Source organism: Phalacrocorax aristotelis, chromosome 5, assembly GCF_949628215.1.
Source record: "Phalacrocorax aristotelis chromosome 5, bGulAri2.1, whole genome shotgun sequence".
Classification (NCBI taxonomy): Eukaryota; Metazoa; Chordata; class Aves; order Suliformes; family Phalacrocoracidae; genus Phalacrocorax; species Phalacrocorax aristotelis.
Genome location: NC_134280.1, coordinates 55,797,098 through 55,822,326, shown reverse-complemented (window position 1 = coordinate 55,822,326; position 25,229 = coordinate 55,797,098). Strand labels below are relative to the sequence as shown.

The following is a 25,229-nucleotide window of genomic DNA, read 5'->3' as shown; positions in this document are numbered from 1 at the left end:
TTTACCTACTCAGATGCTTTGGGGCTTTTTAGTATGGTTCCATGCCAACCCCCCCCCGCTTTTTTTTTTTTTTTGTCTTTTAAAACAGGGCACAAAGTTTTTTCATACAAGTTCCCTTTCCATTTACATATCTTTGCATATTTTTTTTATACAATGTTTTAATTACAGCTTAGAAAAAGAAAACATAGCAAACCATAGGGAGTTACTAGATAAATTTTAACTTGCCATTTCATTGAAAGTTGGATTTCTTGTCTTCCGGGAGATTTTGGTTTTGCGTTTGGATGTTTTGTGTGTATCTGGAAGTAAGTATGTTTTTACATAAGGATTTGGATCTGCACCATCTTCTGTAACCTACAATCCAAAATCAAGACAATTTCGAAAACTAGTTAGTGCACACCTATCAAATATTTATTTTCGAGTATCTAGACTTTGCAATCAAGCTAACCAAAAGCAGCAGTTAAGTTGGCTGTTGGAAAGTTTGGAGGAAGAGAGAGAGTTCCACCATTCCTGCATCAACCTAAGTCAAGGTAATCGACAAAATGGAAACAGTTTTTGGCAGTGAGCTCAGTGTCTCTACTCACCAGGTCTTTAATGTGCATCACCATGATAAAGAGTGTGCTATTTCTATATGATATGGATAGCTTCACTTCTCCTCCCACTTTGCCTGAGGTAGGACTTGATGGACCCGCATCTGAAAAAACCATACAATTATTTCCTCTGTAATATTTGTACATTTTCATCAGTACTACACTAATTATATGTGGAAGAAAAATTATAAGCCTTAGACCAAGTTCAATTTCTGATTTTATTTCTAGTTCTCTAATAAAAGGGCAAGGCCATAGGTTTTAAAGATTTTTGCATTCTCTTGTAAGAACCAGCTTGGAGGTTTAGAGTGAAAACTTGAATAATTTAGTCAAGCCATAAGCAAGCTTAGGTGATCACATATATTGTTGCAATTTTTGGTAGGTGTTATTTCCTTGAAACTGTATGCAGGCACATTTGGAAAGGCAGTGATGCAAAGTTTTCAAATGAGGGAAAACTACAGTTAATTAAAAAAGGATTTAAAAAAGATCACATTGTAAAGGTGATGGTCATCCATCATATAAACCCCCACCAAAAAGCAAAAGTAAAATTGCCTACCTGTAGGTCTGGCTATTCCATCTATTCCTTCCACTTTGTCATCACGAAGTAATGGATGGAAAAAAGTATAAACAAGGTCACACTAAATTTGGAAGAAACATTACATATTAATTTAAGTGTTAACAAGCACCAAATTCTGAAAGCTTGCATCGGGTTTGCTTAAGTTATTTGAACTCACTTCTGCCACCTCTGAAGAACTGTTCATCAGACTCTGTATGTAGCTGTTGAGCTCCACTTTTCTTTTAGCTGCTACATCTTTTATATGTGTTCTTCCCAGAACCATCTTATTAGGAAAGCTACAAGGGAAGAATAAGATAGAGTCTTATAAGATAGTTTTCAGTTAATTTCTCTGAAGTAAGTACAGTTAGATCCCATCGTCATTTCCATCCTGAAGTGCTGATGTCCATTTTTAAATGTCAATCATAAGTGGACATTATAGAAAGGCAAGCAAACACAAGTAATTGTTGTAAGCGATACAACACAGAGACTAAAGACATCAAGTTGCTCCTCTGGCTCTCCTCTTTAAACCTTCGAGACAACAGTTTTCTCCCTTAACTGCCAACTTTGAGGTCTAGTTTGCTCCTCAGCAGTTTTGTCTCCATTTCAAGCTACATCTTCCTCCACCCGGCTGGAAGCAGTTTTGTTGCTTCCATTACAATAGTGGTAAGTAGGTAAGGAACATACCCTGGTAACTTCCAGAGAGGAAAGAGAATGCCAAGTTTGTTGTGGAGCTCTTGGAACTCATCAAATGTTCGGAAGACAAATGTTGGCTCAGCTTGCCCTTCTCTCAAAACTCTCACTACGTAGATCTGCCCAAAACACACACAAAAAAGATGAAAGTAGTGACAGTGTTACAGAACTGACTTAACAATATAATTTTCATAACAATTAACTCTTTCTGCTCTGCTAATCCTTCTCCTACATACCTATCCCAGTAACAGCATTTGCATTTTATAGTGGAGTTAGAGTTATAAGTACCCCTACTGTAATGCAAGTAACATCACATGATCTTCCTATACCATAGATCCACATCTGACAACAGGACAAAGGTAGTTATGGCTAAACTGTCCGCATTCTCCCTTTTAAGCCTCATTGTAAGTTCATACTTTATAGCAGGTGTACAAGATTTTAACACATCAGTGCAGGATTACATCTAGACATGTATCTGTAGGGCCAAAACTACCACAAAACTTTTTGGGTGCAGACTATGGAGGAAACTACTGTCTAATTTTTTTCAGTCTAAGTCTCTCAAGATTCTAAAGGATTCCACTTTTAAAGTGATAATTTGGTGGGCAGATGCAAGTGTACTGCATTACACAAAATGAATTTTTAAAAATACTGGGGATACAGTCCCAGGATGCAGTTATTCACATTATTACAAAAGGCAAGTGAAGGGCTGAGAAACTGCACAGAAAATTCAACTCGGTGGACTCATTTTATGGGCAGGTAAGTTAAATGTACATTTAAAAAACAAATGTACAACTGGGAAGAGGTTTCAAAATCTAGACAGAAGGAGACTACATCTTAACAGTTTCCCCGAAGATAAGAGGCTGTTTTGGCTTGGACCAGGAGTGCCCAAATACATTTATAATATAGTGATTCAGTACAAAGCTCCTCACTTCTAGCATTATTCAGCTTTGTTCTACCTTCCCTAGCTGGTGCCTTACCAGATTAAGACATTTTCAGCAAATACAACTTGAAAAATATGTACGTTTGCATATGTCAATATAGCTCACTTTTTAAACAACTTGAGGAAAACCTAACTTTTGCTGGCTCTTCTAGGCCAACAAACAGCAGTAGTGAAGTAAAAAAAAAATCTTGAAGATGGTTGCACATCTGCATAGGAATATGAATATTAATACAAGTCTTAAAGAATAACCCAGGTCTATAAAAATCCTGAGGGCAAATTGTAATGTTTGCTGCCTCTAGTAAGACAGACTGGGAATGTAGGTGCATTAATAAAGGAAATGATGCTTTTACTAAGGAGGAGGAAATACAACATTAATGGAAGGTCTGGACAAAACCAGGAAGTGCTTGACTTAATGACTCCTATTCAGAAGGAGCCATTTTACAGAAGGTAGCTATATAAGCACATAAACATGACTCAAATACCTTTTTTTTTTAAAATCGTCTCCACCAACACTACTTCTGTCCTTTCTGCTTCCTTCTAGATCCTTTTCAAGAAGTGTCTTCATTTGAAGAATATTATTGGATGCTAAAAATAGCAATTTGTACTCTAACACTCTTGTGGTTGGTTTACCCTGGCCAGCAACTAAGCACCCACACAGCTGCTTGCTCACTCCCACCCCCTCACCAATGGGACAGGGGAGAGAATAAGAGCAAAAGCAAGAAGACCTGTGGGTTGAGATGAAGACAGTCCTTGGGAGGAGAGGTGACGCAAAGACAATCTCTCACCACCTCCCACAAGCAGACCTGTGCTCAGCCAGTCCCTAAGCAACAGCCATCTTGGAAGACAACATCCTCCCACCCGCCGCTTTCTTCCTCTACCCCCAGTTTTTATTACTGAACCTGACATTATACTCTATGGACTATCTCTCTGGCCAGTTTGGGTCAGCTGTCCCTGCTGCATCCCTTCCCAACTCCTTGCCCACCCACAGCCTACTCACTGCAGGGGCAAAGCAGAAGAAAGAGAGAAGGCAACACCGAAACCAATGGTGTATTATCAACATGGTTTTAGTTAAACCTCTAAAACACAGCACTGTGTGGGCTGCTATGAAGATAGATAACTCCATCCCAGCCAGAGCCAATACAACTCTTTCTCCCGGAAGCAAGCAAGCAGGCTTATTCTCGTCTAGATTTCAAATATGGATTTTGTTTTTACTTTCAAGTCATCCACAGTGGGGCTTAGTTTCAGGTGTCAACACTGGTGTGGGTTTCCAGGTTCCCATTATAGTCAATGCAGTCAGACTACAGAAAACTCTACAGCTCTTCCTAAATCTGACATTAGTGTCCAACTGAATGAGGAAGTATCTATAGCTGTATTTACTAAATCCGTCAATAAAGAGAACCTAGTTATCCAACTCAAAGCTACCTACTTAAGGCTAAACAAGACTAATTTTCTGTGATTAAGTACTGAACTTAAGGCAAGAAGGAGCATGTATATTATTGGAAGAAAATGCTCAGTATCTTCACTGAGTGGAAACAGATTCCACATACTTACATAATGTTTATCTGGGTTATATCTCTTCTGATATGTAAACACAGACACGTGTTTGATTCGGCCATCCTGTTTAAGTGAATATGTTTTAGCAGAGAATGAGAGGATGGGTTCATCATTAGAAGGTAGACCTGAGAAACGCAGCTGAGCTAAATTGTGAATGAAGAAATTAAACTTTGTGGCAACACTTCCCAGACTGGATTCAATCAACCTAGAAAAGAAAAAATCATGTCAAACACTACAGTGCATGTTAGACTGCACAAAAGTAGTTCTGTCAGTGAATCAGGCTTAAGTTTAAGAACAATAAAAAACAATTTCTTACCGGCAGAGAAACAGTTTTTAAACTAAAAGCGATCAAATGCTATTTATGTAGTCCAATCAGCATTTAACAGAAGATTCAGTATCCAGACTTTGGAATAGGTTATCATCCAAGTAGTGAAGTCTTCCCAGAGTTGGTAAAAAAGTTACATGCATACTACTGCAGTTTCCACCATATATTTAAAATTAAGTACAGTAAGACATTTTGTAACGCATAGCAACAACTCCTCACACTATATACACTTCCCTACTTGCTGCACTGGAGCATCATCCCTCCCTCCCCAGTGTGCAAAAGCACTTCCTGAAAGAGAGAACTTCCTTTACATCCATTACAAGGTTCCTATCATAGATATTGCTATTAAGCAATTTAGGATGCATTCAAAATGCAAGTCTCAAACAGCCAAAGAGGATTACCTGCTCTCAGTACTTAGACAAAATTTTTGCACAAGGTTATTCTTAAAGACAAAGTATTGCACAAGCATTACCCTTACATGAAACTGATTTTATGTAGTTCACTGGTTAACCGATATTTTATGATTGTACAGTGTAACTATTCAACTTCTACAGGCATGTTTGTGAACGTCCTTAGTACATCTTTTCATAGCAGAAAGCTCCCATTAAGAGGATGATGCTGGTAGATATTTTAGTTTTTATTTATCCAATAATACCTTGTAAAGAAAATGGTGGCTTCAGCATCTGTTGTTTGGGGCTGGAGAGCATCCTGGACATACTTCAAGTCCTGAACCCCACTTAGTTCTGGTAAGCCAGAAGAAAGCATCTGCAGGAATTCACAGTTTTAATCCAATAAACCAAATGTAATTTTACATTGAAATGATTAAAACTTAGGCCATCAAATTCATTTGAAGCTGCACTAACTCGCTAACTGGCTAGCAATAGCCAACAGTTATTTACAATCAGGAGTTATTCCTTTCACCACTTCTGCTGAGTTACAAGCAGTTAAAACACTCTGCAGTACAATTTATGGTATCTTCTAAGTTTTAAATTCTCAGGAAACAGGTAGGTAGTAAAAAAAGCTTAAAAGAAAAATCTAAATGCAACCTTCCTAAAAAGTACTTCTGATGATTCTGGCTTTTAAAAGCATGCATTAAGAGTTTCTGCAGCATAGAAAGCATAGCATTTAATACAATCCAACATGACAGATCTATCAAGTTTCAATTGAATTTAATAAAATTATTACCAATGAAAGTAGGTTAAGAAAGAGGTTTGCATGTTTTCTTATCAGATTGTAAGCTTGACAACAGAGATCCACGAACAACTGAAAGCGAATAGTGGGTTTTTCACCACCATTAATGACATAAGCCATATCTGATGTTAGCACAAAAGGAGCTCGATCCCTGTTCAAAAAGCACAGAATTCATAAGTTAATTATAAGGTCTATTCACTTTTTCATGTGCTTCCTCCTCCCCTCCATCCCCACCCCAAGGAAGTGGTGTTAAATAACCCATTAACGTCATTTTACTTTTTTGGGTTGGGTTCAGCTGCTTAGTGCTACCTCAGATTCTCAGCACATTCACACGGTACTGGACCTACACGGAATCTCCTGGAACAATACTTGGAGGCAAGGTTACCTTACAGTGCCTTCTACCCCTCATTTCTGGATGCCATAACATACCATGGCTTAGTATGTATATAACAAACACAATGACTACATTATCTCCTGACTATAACATAACTCCTCTGTCCTGGGTAATATATTATCTTCCCCTACACAGAGGGGTAGTAAATACAAACTTGCTGTTCATTCTTTTCTATAATGTTGACATTCACTACTGTTTTTACGAGCCAGAGTCTGTTATTTGTTTCACACTCAGATATTCAGATGAGGTAAAGGTTTTGGCACTCAATTTCTCATTAATTGATAAAGTTTACCTAAAAAGCACACAACACACAATGGCATGAACACAGCTAAAAAGATGAAGCTACACTACAGTTTTATCCAGTATTCCTGGAAAAGTATGACACCAAGATTTGTTTTAGATATCAGGCTACCAAATGTCAATTAAAAGTTATATTAATCTTTTCCTGGACCAAAATACTTGGCTTTCATAACTATTGTAAAGAAATTCCCATTGAGATTTGCCAAGTGTGTATAGCACAAAGTTCTTAAGGAATAGATGCAGTTTTGAAGCATGGAAGTTAAATGATGTTTAGGATACCAAATTCTTTATTTCTATCTACCAGTAGCTAGAACAGTAAATTTATTTGAAAGCTATGCCTATGTGCTTTGACTTCAAACAGTTCCAGAGATCAGAATACGGAAATAGGAAACTGAAGCCTTCTCAAAATTAATTATATATAGGGAAGTTTGAATGCATTCTGGAAACTCCGGTTAAACTGGAAGATATTGGCTTCATAATGAGAACAGCAGATAACAGGAATTTAACAGTTAAGGCTTAGCATTATAACGATTATGAAAATATACTAAAAATCACTACATTCTCTACATTGCTTAGCTACAGAAAATACCTTTTAAAGCTGCCAAACATTTGCGCATGACCCAGAAATTTTCCAAAGTCAATGTGAAACATATGTCCTGTGTTCCGGAGCATTATGTTATCGTTGTGGCGGTCACAAATTCCCAATACGTAAGTAGCTACACAGCATCCTGCACATGAGTAAATGAAGTTCTCTGAAGCCTGGGAGGGAGAGAAGAAAGTAAATTGGAGAACACTATTTTGGAAAAATTTCTCAGACAGATATCTTAGCAAAAAATATTTAGAGATCACTCTTTGCAGCAAAAGCAGTTGCTTTGTTTTTTAAGTAAATGAAAAAGAAAAGAAGAATTGAAGACAAATCACAAAAAGTAGTAAATATGTTAGCAGAGAAAAGGGTACACGACTTATTTTCCAGTGTGATGTAACAGTGTCATAGCCGGAAAAAAAACCCAAAACAACATTTAATTTTTTTAATCCCATGTGCTTGTACAAGAATTGTGGTTTAGGAGCAATGGCCTCCTAAGAGCAGCCACCATTCCTCCCTATCTGAAATCTGAAGTACTTTTTCTTATTTAATATCCAAGAAAAACTTCTTATGTGAATCCTGAGAATCCATCTGACTCCTTTTTAGTTATATAAGGGATTTTCATTTGCTCTTTTTCAAGTATAGGAAAAATTAAGTTTCCTAAAGATATAAACCAGAAACTGGAATAAGAATTTCATTCTTTCGTAAGATGGTATTTATCCCTTTTAAAAGGTCTTCAAAGAACAACACTGAAAAAAGTTACCTTTTCATATTCCTCCTCTGTAGGATTATACTTTCTCAGCCATTCTGCCAGAGGTTTGTCTTTAAAAGAACCTGTCACTCCATATTCCACTTGAATTTTCCTAAGTGTATCTGAAGCAGGAACAAGCTCTACCATGCCTTGATATAAAATATAACAAAGTGTATTTAACCATCTCCGTAAGTTATACTGCATTTTCATTATTCAATAGAAACCTTCTTGACAGCAATGGATTTTATGATCTTAGACCAGATTCTCTCAAGACCCAGTTAGGTGTAAAAATAGTGCTATTAGTCTACCAAGCATTTCCGCAGACTACATTACGAAGCATACCATGAAACACATGTAGCAATCCAAGTTAGGCTTACTTTACTACAATTAGTTACGGTTACTAGAATGCACATATAAATTACTCTTTGAGAATAATTACTTTCTACTACCTAAACTAGTGTTGGCCTATAAGCAGTAAATGCAAAATATTTTCATGCTGATATTTCTCATACACTAACATTTAAGTAATCTAGTAACTTTAACTGCTATCAAGTGTTGAAACAGACCAGACTGTTGCTCCAGAAATAAGGCAGTGGGCTTTACATGTGGCTTCATTTTGGAGATACCATTTACTAAAAATATTTGTATAGCTAAATCGTAAAAGGAAAATGTTTATTTGATTAAGAGAATTTTACTTCTATCTTGGCAAGAGCTACTAAAGGCAAATGTGTAAATTACATCCATTTTTCTTTTTCACTTTAATCCTTCAAGTACTTTAGGAATACTAATATTAGCAGCAACAAAAAAATATAAGATGCTATGCAGTCAAGTCACCAAAGTAGGAAGAAAAGCCATCTGTTTCTCCAAAAAGCAAGTCTTACATAAATAGAAGCTTTTTGCTTAGTTCTCCCAACGTAAATTTCCAATGTTCCCATGTATTTAAGGGTTTTCATTACACTGCTCTAGCATCTGACTGAAGAAATATCTAAGTTACTGCTTATTCTCTTCAAGATTTTGTCGTTCCTATTGGCTAGCTCTAGAGAATTAATGAAACTAGCAGAAAGCATGTTCAAGGTGCAGGGTGGTATTTACACTCAAACTTCAGAGTTCTGTGACCTAGTTTCAAATCTAAAATATAGCTTCGTATTCCCAAGGAACTTTTACCAGCATGTGACACTAATTCTGGGGGGACAGCGTGTGCGTGTGCGTGTGTGCGTCTGTGTGTCTGTCTGTCTGTCTGTGTTTTAAATTTTTCTTCTTTTTGCACATTTCACTACATGAATGATACTTCCTGAGTCAACTGCAGCAGGTTCCAAATACTTTAGAATTTCAGTTTTGACTTGAATACTTTCTCTCACCACAACTAACCATTCAGAATCAGGATTGCTATGGAACTGTTATATTCATGTGTGGCCATAAGAACATCATGAGAAACCTTAGCTTTTATCATTACCAATATTTACTACTCTGCGCTACTGTTCAATGACAACAGAACACACAAGAATCTCAGGACTCAAGAGAAGAAACACATTTAAAAACAACTCAGCCATCTGGAAATTAAGAACAATTTAACTTGCTATACTCTTGAGCACTGAAGTTCCTTGCATGGAAGGCTTCCCGGCCTTCCACTGTTTCCCAGGCCTGCCTCTGCACAGAATTTTTTCACTATCAGTTTGACAACAAACTGAAGTGGGAGAGCAAAGATTATAGGCAGCATCTGGTTTTGCACCTCTGTCTTTTCCAGTTGAGAGACACTTGAAGATAACCATCCGTAGATCCAGTCCCTCCTGCAGCCAGATCTTATCCATAATCTTAATCATTTGTAAAGCCAACATATCTTGTCTCAAATCTTCTCCAACCTTGAAAAGGAAAAATAGAAGTTAGAGAGACAATGTTTTCAGCAAAATTAAACTTCAGGTTTTAACTGCTTTACATTTCTAGGAAGCAATACACTATGCTGCTTACTTCCTCATAGCTACACAGTTAAAAAGAAAAATTTAGGCTACATTTAAGCTTTCACACGTGGTAGACTTACTTTCACATTTTACAACCTGTTGCAACATTGGTTTCTAGATACACAGGAGCAAACTCACAAAGTGACTAAGCTTAGTAGTCTATGCTAAAGTTAATCACTATTTCATTGGTATCAATTATCATTCAACTTTTTCTCCAATGCACACGTAAGGCCTACCTTAAACATCACATTAATTTCTTCTCCCAGAGGGTCTGCATTTATCAGTGCAACTTTCAGTGGTACTGCATTGGAGCTGAAGAAAGAACACGCCTACAAGTAGATTTAGTGTTAATACTTGAGAAGGACTATTCCTGCTAGCCCAGGAAACAAGACATTCTGACAACAAGCAGGTTTGACATACAATGTGTCTATTCAGACTTGCGATTGTGGTGAATACATGCTTCCTTTAACTAAAGAGCCCTTTGGCTGTTACTTGTTCAATTCTTGTACAGAAGCCAGTAGTGCTGCACAGTGGTGTTTTATATGTTTTGAAGAGAAGAGTGAATAAAACATGGATATTTTATCAGCAGCTTTTTTTGAAACCTAGAAGATGGTATTTTTAAAAAAAATGGTGTTTTGCATGTTTCACAGTATTTTCTCATTTATCTGCTTTCAGGTACATACTCATGATTTAATAGTTACAGTAGAGAAGGAAAGCAAGACAAACTGTCTCTCCACCCAGGACTCAGTCCAGTGTTCACAGACGTTTAGGTACTCAGTCATGCATGATGATATAATCAAGATTGCGGCTGAGCACATATTGTCAAACCTTGCAGAGTTCTGGAAAAGTAATTCACCTGCTTCTCCTACATTATTACTTGCTGGACCTTCACAATAAAATTAGAGCTACTGTCTGCCCCCTGGATTCAGAACACAACCAGTAACGGGTTTCACCTGTTTCACACTATCTATTCACTGTTTGAACTTTATAGCCTTGCTCAATTTTCCCTTTTGATTACTACTGCAATGTGACTTGTTTAGGCACTTTGATTAGTCCCTTGCTTCACTGTAAACAGGATTGCTGGTCTCAAAAGACAGGATCTGAAGAAATAAGTTATTACAGATGTTAGGTTTTTTTTAAATAGAAGTACCTTTGTTGGTTTTGCACAATTATTTGTATAAATTTTATCTTTGCCTAGTTTATTTCAGTGTCTTGTTCAATCAGAATTTAATTAAAACTCTCCCTGCCTTGAAAGCTTAAAAAGCTTTCAAGCACCTCAATTTTGTTTCTATTTGTAAAAGCTTAGCCCGTATGTAATTTTTAGGAAAAGGTTTTGAAATTGTGAACGTGCAGTACCTTAATATTTAGCTCTTTTGCCACAAGACTGGGATTGAGAGGCAAACGGCATTTGTTCTTCAAGAAAAATAACTGCACACGTTCCATCCCATTTTGCAAGGCAGCCTGCAGACAAAAAATAAAAATTTCAGCTGACACTTTGCTAACTGGAGCATCTACAGAAAGCTACTGGTCAAAGTTATCCTGAAGCCCATGTTTTAACTCCTCAGTGTCAAAGGAATGCTAGAAATTATAACTGCTGCTTTAGCTATTAAAAATACACAAGCCTAGCAGTACAATGCTAATATCACATAAGTTCGTGGTTTGTTTGTTTTTTTTTTTAACTGAACCAGATAGACTCTATCAAACTAAGTTTATATTATTAGCATATAAACAGATAACCCATCTTTTGCAAAATGGGATAATTCTTCAGCATAATCAATTTAAATCCAATTCCAGTTTAGTGTACACAGAAACCATCCTACTTTCTTCCCCTATCACCTCATACAATATTATGTTTCAGATGACAAATTTGACAAAAACATCAACTTCATTAAGCCAATAACTTGTTAAAATGCAGAGCAATAGATTCTTAGATCTTCCTATATGTTGTATACAACATCTTATTGAACTTCGACTAAAAAGGCAATTGAGTTGATTGTTTTGAGAGTATACTCAGTCTAATCTTCCTAAAGAATATTAAAAATATATACATACCTGCCGAGCAGATCCACTTGTTTGCTTTACTCTTTCTGCTACCATTCCAAAAAGCTGCACTAGTCTGGTCTGCTTCTCCAGCTCTTCCCTCAGCCTTTTTCCACAGACAGAAAGAAAAGCTCCAAGAATTTGCTCATACCTTACACCAAACTTTGTATCATATAGTGTATCCTTAAGCAGCCTGAAAAAAAAGGTTAGATTACAATTAAGTTAATTTTCCAAAGGCAAATACTGCAAACAATACTAAGATGTTAAAATATTTTCATGAATCAGTACTATATATATAATCTGAAGTTACCGATGCACAGGATATAAAAGGCAGTAAGTTTGTGCCTCAGAGGCGCTGTCTATTTTTTCATAAAAAAACCCAGGATCTCCATTTTGTTTACTCTCCAATCATAACACTCAATGTTATAAACTATGATATTATGAAAAAGTATGTTTTTCTGGAATATTAACCTTATAGTAAACATTACATGAACAATGGAACAAAGAACATCTTACCAATATAGGTAGTGTGCTATTCGAATGCTTCCCAGTGCCCGAGCCAAAAGAAATTTGACAAGAGCACTGTCAAGGTAAGTTTCATACTTCAATGCCTAAATACAAAGAAAATAAAATAAATGAGGTCTGGATTTAATTCTAAACTAAGACTGAGATTATTACTAATGCACAGAGTCACCACATATCTATAGAACAGTCACAGAGTGATTATTTACTCAAATGTTTTTCCGTACTGTGCATTACAGTTCTTAAGTATAGAGGCATACAACATCACTTCTGCTACTAGTAATCATCAATTCCTTTGGGTTTTCAAGAGCAAAAAAATTTCAAACTTCAGTGTAAGCAGAAAGTCTTACCTGCACAAACTGAGGGAGGAAATCTGTTAACTCATCATCGCTTAATGTCTCTATCCAATTGACAGCTCTATTTCTTACTTCCTGATCAGCAAACCTAGAAAGTCACCACAAGTCCACATTAAGTTTATTCTGTTCATGCAGGATTTTTTTTCTTTTTGATATCAGCTAGATACAAAAGAACATATATAAAGTCTTAAATAGCTCAATAAAGGACCTACAAGTTTGAAGCCCTTCATTACCTAGGATGCAAACACATGTGTGTGTTTAGGACAAGCATACTAATCTCTCAAAACTTCAGTCTTGATAGCTTGGCTGTATAGCTTGCTCTCCTGGCACAAATTAGATTCCAGAATCCTAACCACTATTGCTATTCTTTCACTACATGACTTGGCTAAGCCTACGTGAATAGAGTAAGCACATGTTCTTCAAAATTTTAAGAAAATTTAGATTTTGCTACAAGAAATTCAGCAATATTTTCCACAAGAATGCCATTCAGAATCTTCTACTGAAGAAAAGTCATTTAATGCACCACACAGAGAGAGAACTTATTTACATTGTTTTTCTTACTTTGAATCAAGTAGTTCCAGCGCAGCTAAGGGTGATAAAGGAGGCCACTGCTGAAGTAACGAATATATTTCTGGAAGATTTGCCCAGTCCCAATGAGGGGCACTAACCAATATTTTTGGTAGGCTACTAGTGTGGCTATGACAATAATGTCTCTTCTCCCACAAAAATTCTTTGTCTTCTTTTGATATCCTGCAGACAAAAGCATTTCAGTTTATAACGCACATTACAGACCATCACCTGAACGACCCCAAATGCTACTGTTCATTGTATGCAGAGATAATTTAACACACAAAAAGGAACAAAATTAAAATGGCTATTTCCTCCACAAAAGTAAAAACAAGAAGCAAAATACAGCCTCAAACATTATGGAAACGTTTGTTCAAAGTTATAATTTGGGCAGGACAAAAATAAGTTTTAGTATAATCTGAAATAAACCAAAATGTTAATGTTAGTTTGGTGCAGATGAGTGGGAAAGCCTGCCAGAAAAGCTTCTACCACTACTCAAGAACTGCCAAAGCAGGAATAGGCATATATAACAGGCAACCAAAAGGGTGGCAGTCTTGTAGCAGGAAATTATTATGATATCGGCCATGGAAAGCACAAGTAAAGTAATTAAGTCAGCACCATTATTTCACAAGTTTAATTCAATCTCTTGTGTAAGTCTCTACAGGTCTTCAAAATATACTAGAACCATATTAAAGAAATCTAAGAAAAAATAAGCACTCCATACCCCAGCCACAAATTGTCACATACAAGGAGATCGTGACTATGAAGAGATGAACGTACCCAATAGTGTTATCCTTCGAGAGAATGGCAAGGAGACGTTCTCTCAATGGTTTTTCTAATGTTTCTATAGAATGATGCACAGTAGTCTTTGCAGCTTGAGGAATTTTATATTCAATATCAAAGGCATGGGATGGGAAGTCAATCTAAAAAAGAAAAAGATGGTGCATGTCCTTAAGAACAGTACTGACCATATTTGGGACTGCTACGCTATGCCTAACAAGGTGCCTTCTCTTCCATGAGAATTTAGAATGAGAGGTGCTTATGTTCTGTAAAGAAACTTGAATCGCTATTGTTTGCGTCTAGACAAGTCCCATCTCAGCACACATTTCTACAGATTGCTTTTCAAAGATAGTCTCTCCCAGTAATAACGGCATGTACTACCAAGGCATCTCCAATCTCTTGCTTCAAGATAGTGATTCAATAATTGACTTGTATACACTTACAGCAGTTTTCCATTCTTTGCCCTTAATACTTAGTAATCACTGTTCTAAACTGGCTTTCAAATATGACTTAGCAGTATTTACACTCTCCCCAAAACATTAATTGATCTACTACCACTCATGTAAGAGTTACAGGAGTTATAAGTCACAATATTCAAACAACACATAGCCAGATCAAGTCAGAATTATGTATAACCTGCAATACTATTCTTTCCATATTTCCTTTCTTACTGGCCATCCCTGACGCATGATGTGGATGTGATGAGGTCCAGAGTTGCAAGAGCTTTGTCCCACAAGTTAACAATCTGAGGAAAAAAGCATGTACAGGTATTAAGTGTCACAGTCTGTTTACTTCAACAAGGTATTAGTTATTAAAATACTTCCTGGAGAAGACCAATGGTAGCTACAAGAAACAATTCCAAAGTATTAGTATGGTATAGGAGGACAGTTCAACTGAGTATGTGTTTCTACTAAAGAGCTAAGATAATGTCTTGTGATGATTACTTCAACATTGATAGTCAGAAAAGAATACAGGAAATTAAGCTGTACTAGCCAATACAGTTCAGAGTTTAAAAAAGGGAATTATGATCATCAAGTGTCATATGAAGTTATTTCTTTCACTGGATGTCTTCTGTACTTTCAGTCCTTGAAAACGCTGCATACAACTTTTAGGTGGAAAAGGCAGCAAAAAAAGTTCAGTGCTGATACAACTGACCCAACTAAATTCAGCGCTCCCTGTTTCTTAAGGAAGAAAGGCAATACTTTTGCCTCTGAGGAACAGACTGAACACACACACCTTCTTACCCTCTCAGAAAAAGGCCATAGACATATGAATATTATGAACATTGCCAGTTGCCTGCACTTTCCACATTACTAAATTCTGCAAGTGCATTCAGACGGCATTTGTATTTGCCAGTTTATTCCCAATATTAATACGGTTTCCAGCTGTAATAAGGCACAACTGAGGATACTTCATAAATTGGTTAAGTGCTGAGTGTTAGGCACAGAAAACTTCTATCAGTATTTAAAAATCAAAATACAGTCTCAAAAGACTGCTTGAAGGCCAACCCTTTAGTATATTTTGAAAGATGTTTTCGGGTTTATGTGTGTTTCAAAGAAAGAACAGTTCTTTATATGTAAATATTGACTAACTAGGAGCTTATGATGCCAATAAAAATTACTAAATTGTGCCACTAAAGCATAAATGAAGAGCTTGTCCTTTGTAATAATTCTTAAATCTCAAAGTTTAATATATTTGCCACAGCCTTCTGTCTCATCCACAAATAGATACTTTAAGGCGTTCCACACACACTTCATCTGAAGGGATTTTAACTGGACTACGGATTTTTCCAAAGCATATACATGACCTTTTATTCTTCCTGTGTTTTAGTTCGCTACAAGTTTTAGCTCCTGCCTGCTACTGATGCTATTCTCAACTGTAACCAGATTATTTGGCTAGTATCTTTAATTACCTAGGCCTGGATTTAATTTAATTTATGTAGACTGCAAGTGGATTAGACCACTAGCATCTCTACAGCTACCATATATGGGCCATTCAGTAAACACATTCTATTGCACTGCTCCTGCATAAACAGAAAACAGTTTTCTCCCCAGACTAACTACAATGAGAACACCATGCAGCATGAAGACAAGATGAATTTTCAATTCAAAACAAAAGCTATGTTTTCAGTCAAATACTGTGAAATGTGATAGTTAGGAGACTGAAATGCAACATTTGAACAGAAGGCTGAAGCAAGCATAATTTGTGAAAAGGAATCCAAGTTTCAGTGGTGACTGAAAGTGCCTGCAGGCTATCTTTGCAATGCAGGAAAGCATAGATCCTTTAAGCACCCTCAAGCTGTTGGAATCGTCACCATACAAAAGGGAAAGTGGAACGAGTAGAGCTATATCTAGAACCAGAGGGCACAAACCACATGGAACAGAGATACACAATACATAGAAGTAACTGTCCAGGGAAGACTTGGTTGTCTTTCCACAGCCCTGGTTGACGATTAGATGATTTAAGCTTCCAGTAAGACCTAGAAGTCAGAAGCACATAAAAATAGGAAATCTTAAGCATAAATCCTGAAGCTATTTTGCAATGGTGTGATCACTTCTGCAACATCATGCCTAATTCTGGCATCCGTGGTTCAAGTATATTGATTAACATTTCACTGAGTAGCTACCAAAGTGATAAGCATTTTGGAACTCACTTCATAATGAAAGTTTCAAAGACGATGCAACTTGAACAAATCCAGGAACACTTAACTGAGGAAAGTTACAGCAGGCTTTTGATTCTGAGTTAAAAAGGTAACAGGATCCAGCAGCTGTACTTGAAGGAAGGCTAGTTCAAACTAGAAATATGCCATAGGTTTAATACAGTTGTTAATTATCCCTTTCTTTTAATTTTAGTTTCTTAAATAAGTCCAGCTCTGAATCAGAAGGAATAATTTCAAAATATCCTGGGATCTCTATTAGTCAGAAACAGGCTGATAGAAGAAATGGCTTATTTTTCCTATTATTATAATACACCTGTATTTTAAGATATATCTAAATTTTAAAATGGTATTTTGATTCTCTTGCTGGCTTATATATTATCACCCTATTATCAGATTTAGGAATTTTTAAAAGGATTAAAGGAAAAATAATATAGCCAAAATTCACTCACCAGTTTAGCTCCTGCACATGTAAACTTATGATACAAGCAGCACAATATTTTGCACCTAAGGCAAAGGTGCCTCTAAAGAATAGTAGTACTTAGAAATACTTCAGACCTTAAATTAAAGGTCTTTTATTTCTAAAAATTTGAGCATCACCATATTTGCTCTACCAGATAGAAGCATCAAGAGAAGGAGTGGCCCCCCTGCCCTCGTGCTGCCAGGCAGAGGGAGGGGACCCAAGAGACAGAGGAGGATGGATGCAGATCCCTGCTCGGCACAGTAGGCAAATCCTCTCCCGGCCGACTTTGGTTCCCTCTAGTCAACCCCCTGGGTGATCACTGTCTGTATCTTCATCCTCCTGGCCCTTGGGTTCCAGATCCTCATACCTATTGTGTAAGGGCACCTGGGGGACAGTCAGCCCCATGCATTACAACGGCCACTGGAAAGAAAAAAAGGGTAATTGTCATAGGCGACTCCCTTCTGAGGGGAACAGAGAGCCCGATATACTGATGGGACCCATCCCATAGGGAAGTGTGCTGCCTCCCTGGGGCAAGGATAAGAGACATTACCAGGAAGCTCCCTAGGCTAGTAAAAGCATCCGATTATTATCCGCTAGTGGTTGTTCAGGTTGGCAGGGATAAGGAGGCTGAGAGAAGTGCAAGGACAATCAAAAGGGACTTTAGAGAACTGCGGCGATTACTTGAAGGATCAGGAATACAGACAGTGTTCTCCTCTACCCCATCGGTAGCCAGGAGAGTTACAGAAAGGAACAGGAAGTCCCATCTCATTAACACGTGGCTCAGAGGCTGGTGCCAGCAGTGGAATTTTGGTTTTTTTGATCATGGGGCAGTTTACATGGCCCTAGGCCTGCTGGAGACAGATGGGGTTCACCTGTCGCAAAGGGGGGAAAAGGATTCCGGCTCAGGAGTTAGCAGGCCTCGTTGAGAGGCCTTTAAACTAGATATGAAGGGGGAAGGGGATACAACCAGGCTTGCCAGGGATAAGCCTGGGCATGGCATGCCGGTGTTGGAGATAAGATCCATAGGTCAACTGAAATGCATTTACACCAATGCACGCAGCATGGGCAATAAACAGGAGGAGCTGGAAGCCACTGCATGCCAGGGAAACTATGATGTGGTTGCCATCATGGAAACGTGGTGGGATGACTCACACAACTGGAATGCTGCAATGGATGGCTACAAGCTCTTTAGAAGGGACAGGCAAGGAAGGAGAGGTGGAGGGGTAGCCTTGTATGTTAGAGAGTGTTTTCACTGTCTAGAACTCAGTGATGGTAATGATAAGGTTGAGTGCTTATGGGTAAGGATCAGGGGGAAGGCCAATAAGGCAGATATCCTGGTGGGAGTCTGTTATAGACCACCCAACCAGGATGAGGAGACAGATGAAGTACTCTACAAGCAGTTGGCTGAAGTCTCACCATCTCTAGCCCTTGTTCTCATGGGAGACTTCAACTTACCAGATATCTGCTGGAAATACAACACAGCAGAGAAAGCAGTCTCAGAGGTTCCTGGAGTGTGTGGGAGATAACTTCCTGACACAGCTGGTAAGTGACCCAACCAGGGGAGGTGCCCCACTGGACCTGCTGTTTACAAACAGAGAAGGCCTGGTGGGTGATGTGGTGGTCGGAGGCTGTCTTGGGATCAGCGACCATGACGTGACAGACTTCACAATTCTTGCAGAAGTAAGGAAGAGGGTCAGCAAAACCACTACCCTGAACTTCATAAGGGCAAACTTTGGATTATTAAGGAGTCTGGTTAACAGTCTCTTGGAAGGCAGTCCTGAAGGGCAAAGGAGTCCAAGAAGGCTGGACGTTATTAAAGGAAGTCTCAAAGGCACAGGAGCAGGCCATCCCTGTGTGCCTTAAGTTGAGCAGGCAGGGGAGAAGACCAGCTTGGATGAATAGGGAGCTTTGGCTGGAACTCAAGAAAAAAAGGAGAGCTTACCACCTTTGGAAGAAGGGGCAGATGACCCAGGAAGACTACAAGGATGTTGTGAGGTTATGCAGGGAAAAGATTAGGAAGACGAAGGCCCAGCTGGAACTTAAACTGGCCACCACTGTTAAAGATAACAAAAAATGTTTTTATAAATACATCAGTGACAAAAGGAGGGCCAGGGAGGATCTCCCTCCTTTGTTGGATGCAGAAGGTAACCTTGCCAGGAAAGATGAGGAGAAGGCTGAGGTACTTAATGCTTTCTTTGCCTCAGTCTTTAATAGTCAGACTGGTCATCCTCAGGGTTGTCAGGCCCCTGTGCTGGGACATGGAGGTAGCATGCAGAATGAAGTCCCAGTTGTTGAAGAGGTGGCAGTCACCAACCTGCTCCTTCACCTGGATGTTCACAAGTCCATGGGGCCGGATGGGATCTACCCGAGGATATTGAGGGACCTGGCAGAGGAGCTCACCAAGCCAATCTCCATCATTTACCAGCAGTCCTGGTCAACCGGGGAGGTCCCAGATGGCTGGAAACTAGCAAATGTGACGCCCCTCTACAAGAAGGGTCAGAAGGAGGATCAGGGGAACTACAGGCCTGTCAACCTGACCTCAGTGCCGGGAAAGGTCATGGAGTAGATCATCTTGAATGCCATTACATGGCACGTGCGGGACACCCAGGGGATCAGACTTAGCTAGCATGGGTTTATGAAAGGGAGGTCCTGCCTCACTAACCTGGTCTCCTTCTGTGATAAGGTGACCTGCTTAGTGGATGAGGGGAAGGCTGTGGACATTGTCTAGTCGGACTTTAGTAAGGCCTTTGACACTGTCTCCCACAGCACTCTCCTGGAGAAGCTGGCTGCTCATGGCTTGGACAAGTGCACTCTGTGCTGAGTTAAAAACTGGCTGGACGGCCGAGCCCAGAGAGTGGTGGTGAATGGAGTCAAATCCAGTTGGTGGCCAGTCATGAGCGGTGTTCCCCAGGGCTCAGTGTTGTGTCCGGTCTTCTTTAGTATCTTTATCAATGATCTGGATGAGGGGATTGAGTGCACCCTCAGTCAGTTTGAAGATGACACCAAGCTGGGTGGGAGTGTCGATCTACTCAAGGGTAGGAAGGCCCTACAGAGGGATCTGGACAGGCTGGATTGTTGGGCCGGAGCCAACGGTATGAGATTCAACAAGGCTAAGTGCTGGGTCAGGCACTTTGTTCAGAACAACCCCGTGCAACGCTACAGGCTTGGGGAGCAGTGGCTGGAGAGCTGCCTGGAGGAAAAGGACCTGGGGGTGTTGGTTGACAGCTGGCTGAACATGAGCCAGCAGTGTGCCCAGGTGGCCAAGAAGGCCAATGGCATCCTGGCTTGTATCAGGAATAGTGCGGCCAGCAGGAGCAGGGATGTGATTGTGCCCCTGTACTCAGCACTGCTGAGGCCGCACCTCTAGTACCGTATTCAGTTTTGGGCCCCTCACTACAAGACAGACATTGAGGTGCTGGAGCGTGTCCAGAGAAGGGCAAAGCTGGTGAAGGGTCTGGAGAACAAGTCTTATGAGGAACGCCTAAGGGAGCTGGGGTTATTTATCCTGGAGGAGTCTGAGGGGAGACCTTATCGCTCTCTACAACTACCTGAAATGAGGTTGTAGCGAGCCACAGGTCAGTCTCTTCTCCCTAGTAACAAGTGATAGGGCCATTTCCACTTGTCTCAAGCTGCATCAGGGGAAGTTTAGGTTGGATATTAGGAAAAACTTCTTCACCGGAAGGGTTGTCAGGCATTGGAACAGGCTGCCCAGGGAGGTGGTTGAGTCTCCATCCCTGGATGTATTAAGAGAAGGGTAGACATAGTGCTTGAGGATATGGTTTAGTGGTGGACTTGGCAGTGATAGGTTAGCGGTTAGACTCAATGATCTTAACAGTCTTTTCCAACCTTAATGATTCTATGATTGTAAGACAAGAGCTATTCTTTCCCATCTTAAGACGTTTTAAGGCAAAAGTACTTCTTTCTCAGTGACATGATGGAAACAAAGCACATTGTTTACCTGCTGTCAGGATTCTGTTCTGTTTTGTATTGCACTAGACACTATTCCTCCTGAATCCAAGGCTTGCTGCAAACACTTTCTTTTACAAGTTGCATCACTATGGCTCATGAATTGGCTGACAACTGGCTGTTTACACTTCATCTGCTAAAATATATGTGAATATTGATAGAACTGCCTCTAGCGGTTATGTACTTTTACATCTTCTAATCAGATATTAGAACTCGTGAAATACCAAGACCGTACTCCTTTAGTAGAAGGGAGGCTATCAATTCAGTAAACACTGACACCTGCAAATACTTTAACTGCATATGATTTATAGGCCAACACCTGAATGTCAGTGGATTCCTCAAAGGACAACTTGTGTTATGCTACATACTTACAAATAGTTGGTTCTAACATGATCTCTTTTGGCCCACATTACTATGAATATTTTCTGCAAATAAAACTGCTTTCCTCCAAACACTGTTCAATTTCCTCCAGCAGGTAAGTTTTTCAGCCAGTTAGGTGGAAATACAACACAGGACCGTGTTTTGTACTCTGTTTAATTGAGGGTATTACTTCCTTAACAATATAGTTTACAATTCTTACCTTTATCATGGCCTACTACATTCAGTGACAGAGAAGCAGTTTCTATAGTTATGGGAGTGGAATAAGCTTTATATAGAGTAAATCATATTAATAATCTTACCCGTGTTTTGGATACTTACCGCCTAAAATCAAAAAGAGGTAGAGAAACCTGACCCAAAATTTCTGGGCCCTTTCTCTGCTTGTTTGAGTCAGGAGAGCTTCCACTACTCTGATTTAGGATTCCGAACAAAGTCAGACATAAGACTGATTCCAAAGGCAGCTGTGAAATCTGGATAGGGAAAATTATTCTGTAAAATAAAAGGTTTAAAAATAAGACAGAGGACAGTTGTTAGTAATTTACAGGCCTGTCCATATAACCTGTTGATGCCTTTTGCTTTAAAAAAGTTAAGTAACACCGAAGACCAAGTATTAAATTTCCACGCAATTATATTTCACTCCACTTTATCTCCTGTACCAACAGTTTGCAAAACCTGCTAAATTATACTTCTGTGCTGTAGCCAGATTTGGAACAACCCTTTTTAATCTTTGCCTATTAAATCATATTCCTTACACAGAACCACACTGTCCAGCATAACCAGTATTCCCACTCTTCTCAGTACGAGGACATACATGATTCTATATTAGCTGCCTCCTAATCTCTCAGATTCAGAGTCAGCTGACAATAGTTTCCCATCCAACGTGAAAGAATCTATTAAGAACTACTGAAAGCTAAATTGAAATGGTACAAAACCAGCACCCATAAAGAAAGCAGCTGAGGAGCATAATCCTCACTGAGCAATTCAAACTCAGATTCTTGATTGCACTGTTTTTATTGCTTAAGTGTTCTTTAAGTTTGATTTTTCTGTAACATGCCAAAATATAATTTTAAAGTTATCACAGCATATTACTAAGCCAGTTACACCATAAAACACTACAGCTATATTAAGCATCTTATACACAAATCTAACATCTTTCACTGTAATATGCTAGAGTACTTGCTAGCAAAATATCTGACGATCTCTTGCATCACTGTTTAAAAAAAAAAAAAAAAGGTAGTTGGAGTTCTCTCTGAAGGCAGATAATCTAGAACCTGAAACTCTCATTCCTGGTCTGAAATAATTTGTCATTGTAGACTTCCAGGGTATTCCTAGGGGTCTATCTCTGACCTTTAAAAGCAGTCATAAAAATAGATATAGGACAATGTGGAGCTCACCTGAAGCTCCAGTTATGACAGGCTGCCTGATAACTTAAGTGGAAAAGAGTAAGCTGTGCATAGATAATGAAAAATATTTTCCCCTCTCAGTTGTCAGGTAACACCCACCATCCTCTCATTTCTTCTCTGCATTGCCTTCCTTCTTCCTTTCTACCCTCTTCCCCTACCCCATAAAGAGAAACTGAGGTTTAGTAGCTCAAACTAGACATTCTCATATGCTACAGATAGATACTTTTAAGCACTTATGCACCAGCTCTCTTTATAGAAATAATCCTAAATTAGATGTTCACATTCAGATACAAAGTTGTTACAATGTATTTGGAAAAAAAACAATTCAGCATTAATGTTCGTAAAAGTTACTTTTCTTCCTCATTTATATAATTCGAGCACTGCTTATAAAGCAAGCTTTATTCATCCTTCTTTAAGCAGCACAAGCTATTACCATTACAAGGAATGTTACGACTTTCCCAACTCCTTATAATTGTATACTACAAACACATTAGCACAGGGTACTTGTCCAGCATTTCCATTTCCACTTTTAAAAGGAGTAGTGAAATAGCATTTGGAAAAATACTTCTGATTTTGGTCAGTAAGTCACACATTGTTCTTTCAACATGTCAAATGGAATCAGAAGCAAGAGTTGCTTGAATAGCTATTCAGCAGCTAGCTAGGTACCAGCTAAACCAAAAGATTTTAGTGAGTTTTAACATGCTAAAGTCACTTACAGTTCATCCCATTTAATCAAATAGAAGAAGTTCTTGTATGTGCCAACCTTCTTGGATTGAACAGGTTTAAACAGATCTTTTCCATTATGGGTCAGAGAACAAATCAAGTAGTATTTTTCATAACTGGACAAGGAAGAGAAAGTAAATTAAACAAACAAAAAATCTACACGAGGATAAATTTTACAATTAATAAATTACTCACTTTGAAACCCAACCAGGAGGAATTCCATGTGCAGCAAATATTGTGAACTGGAGATGCTCTGTGGCAGTCCATGCTTCCTTAGTACTCTTACTGTCTTTTGGAGAAATTGCTGCAGAACTGCTACATGAATTCATGTGGAGTTGCACAAGGGCCTCAACTGCTCTTGTTAACCGGTCTACACACACTTTCAGAGGGTTTTCAGGCTGCAGTGAACCTAAATTATAATTTATATGCATATCATCCTAAAGCGGCCACCTGAAAGCACTTTTTAAATAAAACTGAAGAACCTTACTCACCAGATAAGCTCATGCTAGCGTCATCACCACATTTTAAGGATACCTACACAGTAAAGTTAGAGCAAATTTCAGTACCAAGAAACCCATATTAATTTTCCATTGCTTTGAAGTATCTTGTACAGAAATTATGAAACATCTGAATTAGGCCCATATTTGGGCTTATGTAACACATGTTTTTACTCAAAATTCCACAAGAGTTAACTGACAGCATCAGAATTTCCATATCATGCAGCAACTATTCACCAAGTTCAAAAGCTCATGTTTTGTCAAGTCACAACTACTTTGACACCCTTTATGAACTCTTAAAAGACAGTACATTGGAATATTGCTCAGGATACTCCAACTTCTCTGAATAGAGATAAGACCTGGTCAGGGCTGTTATGGATGAAAACTGAAGCTGTTAGCTCTATCACCCAGTAATTTCAGTCTAAAAAGCTGTTTAGTTTGTGGCATTTGTTAAGGTGTCTTCTGTAGGCAGAGTTACTATAAATTTACCGAATAAAAAAAATGTTAAGCTGAGAAAACTGAACAACAAGTACTGTCACTTTGTACTCTCTGCTGTGTTTGCTTCTTGGTCTCCTGAACTGGAAGTCTAAACATGATACAGTATTACAGCAATGTCTAGTCTCAACAAGGACACTGTTGAAGCCAAAAGGTGACAAACAAATCATCAGAATTTACTCCCTTCTAATAAGGAAGAGGTTTTATACCAAATTCAACTTCTAATAAAACTAAAACATTTAGTGAAAACTAAGTTTGTGATTTAAAAACAAAACCCAGTGAATTCCTAATACTTCAGAGAAAGTCTAAGAGGTTTGCAGCAACTGCTGCAGAAGAATGAAAGCTATCCTTACACTTTTAGATATTAATTGAGCATCTTGGCAACATCAAGTTTTAACTACCAAAAAACTTGTGGAAAACATGCAGAAATTTAGGAAAAAAAGCACATTGTTTTATCCTTTCAGAAAAACTGCCGTATGTTTTCACTGGACTTGTCAAGTAGTCCAAGTACTTTTGGATGACAGGATGCCAAACTGTTGAAACAGCACTATATGATTTTC

At 38.6% G+C, this 25,229-nt stretch overlaps 1 protein-coding gene across 4 annotated transcripts in view; it reads right to left on the bottom strand.

Annotated features, from left to right (window-relative positions):
• The window catches only part of PIK3C2A (phosphatidylinositol-4-phosphate 3-kinase catalytic subunit type 2 alpha), a 78,759-nt gene that overhangs the window by 3,350 nt on the left and 50,180 nt on the right, over positions 1-25,229 (bottom strand). For all 4 annotated transcript variants that reach the window (XM_075094673.1, XM_075094675.1, XM_075094672.1 and 1 more), the window contains exons 10-32: positions 24,169-24,211; positions 23,873-24,086; positions 23,671-23,793; positions 21,873-22,040; positions 14,725-14,833; positions 14,089-14,231; positions 13,303-13,491; positions 12,736-12,829; positions 12,380-12,474; positions 11,876-12,056; positions 11,180-11,284; positions 10,060-10,152; positions 9,598-9,727; positions 7,881-8,017; positions 7,124-7,293; positions 5,835-5,991; positions 5,305-5,414; positions 4,322-4,529; positions 1,825-1,949; positions 1,319-1,436; positions 1,141-1,222; positions 582-691; positions 226-351 (exon numbers count right to left, since the gene is read on the bottom strand). In XM_075094673.1, the coding sequence (XP_074950774.1) occupies positions 226-351; positions 582-691; positions 1,141-1,222; positions 1,319-1,436; positions 1,825-1,949; positions 4,322-4,529; positions 5,305-5,414; positions 5,835-5,991; positions 7,124-7,293; positions 7,881-8,017; positions 9,598-9,727; positions 10,060-10,152; positions 11,180-11,284; positions 11,876-12,056; positions 12,380-12,474; positions 12,736-12,829; positions 13,303-13,491; positions 14,089-14,231; positions 14,725-14,833; positions 21,873-22,040; positions 23,671-23,793; positions 23,873-24,086; positions 24,169-24,211 (3,030 nt within the window). The remainder of the gene's footprint in view (positions 1-225; positions 352-581; positions 692-1,140; positions 1,223-1,318; positions 1,437-1,824; positions 1,950-4,321; positions 4,530-5,304; positions 5,415-5,834; positions 5,992-7,123; positions 7,294-7,880; positions 8,018-9,597; positions 9,728-10,059; positions 10,153-11,179; positions 11,285-11,875; positions 12,057-12,379; positions 12,475-12,735; positions 12,830-13,302; positions 13,492-14,088; positions 14,232-14,724; positions 14,834-21,872; positions 22,041-23,670; positions 23,794-23,872; positions 24,087-24,168; positions 24,212-25,229) is intronic.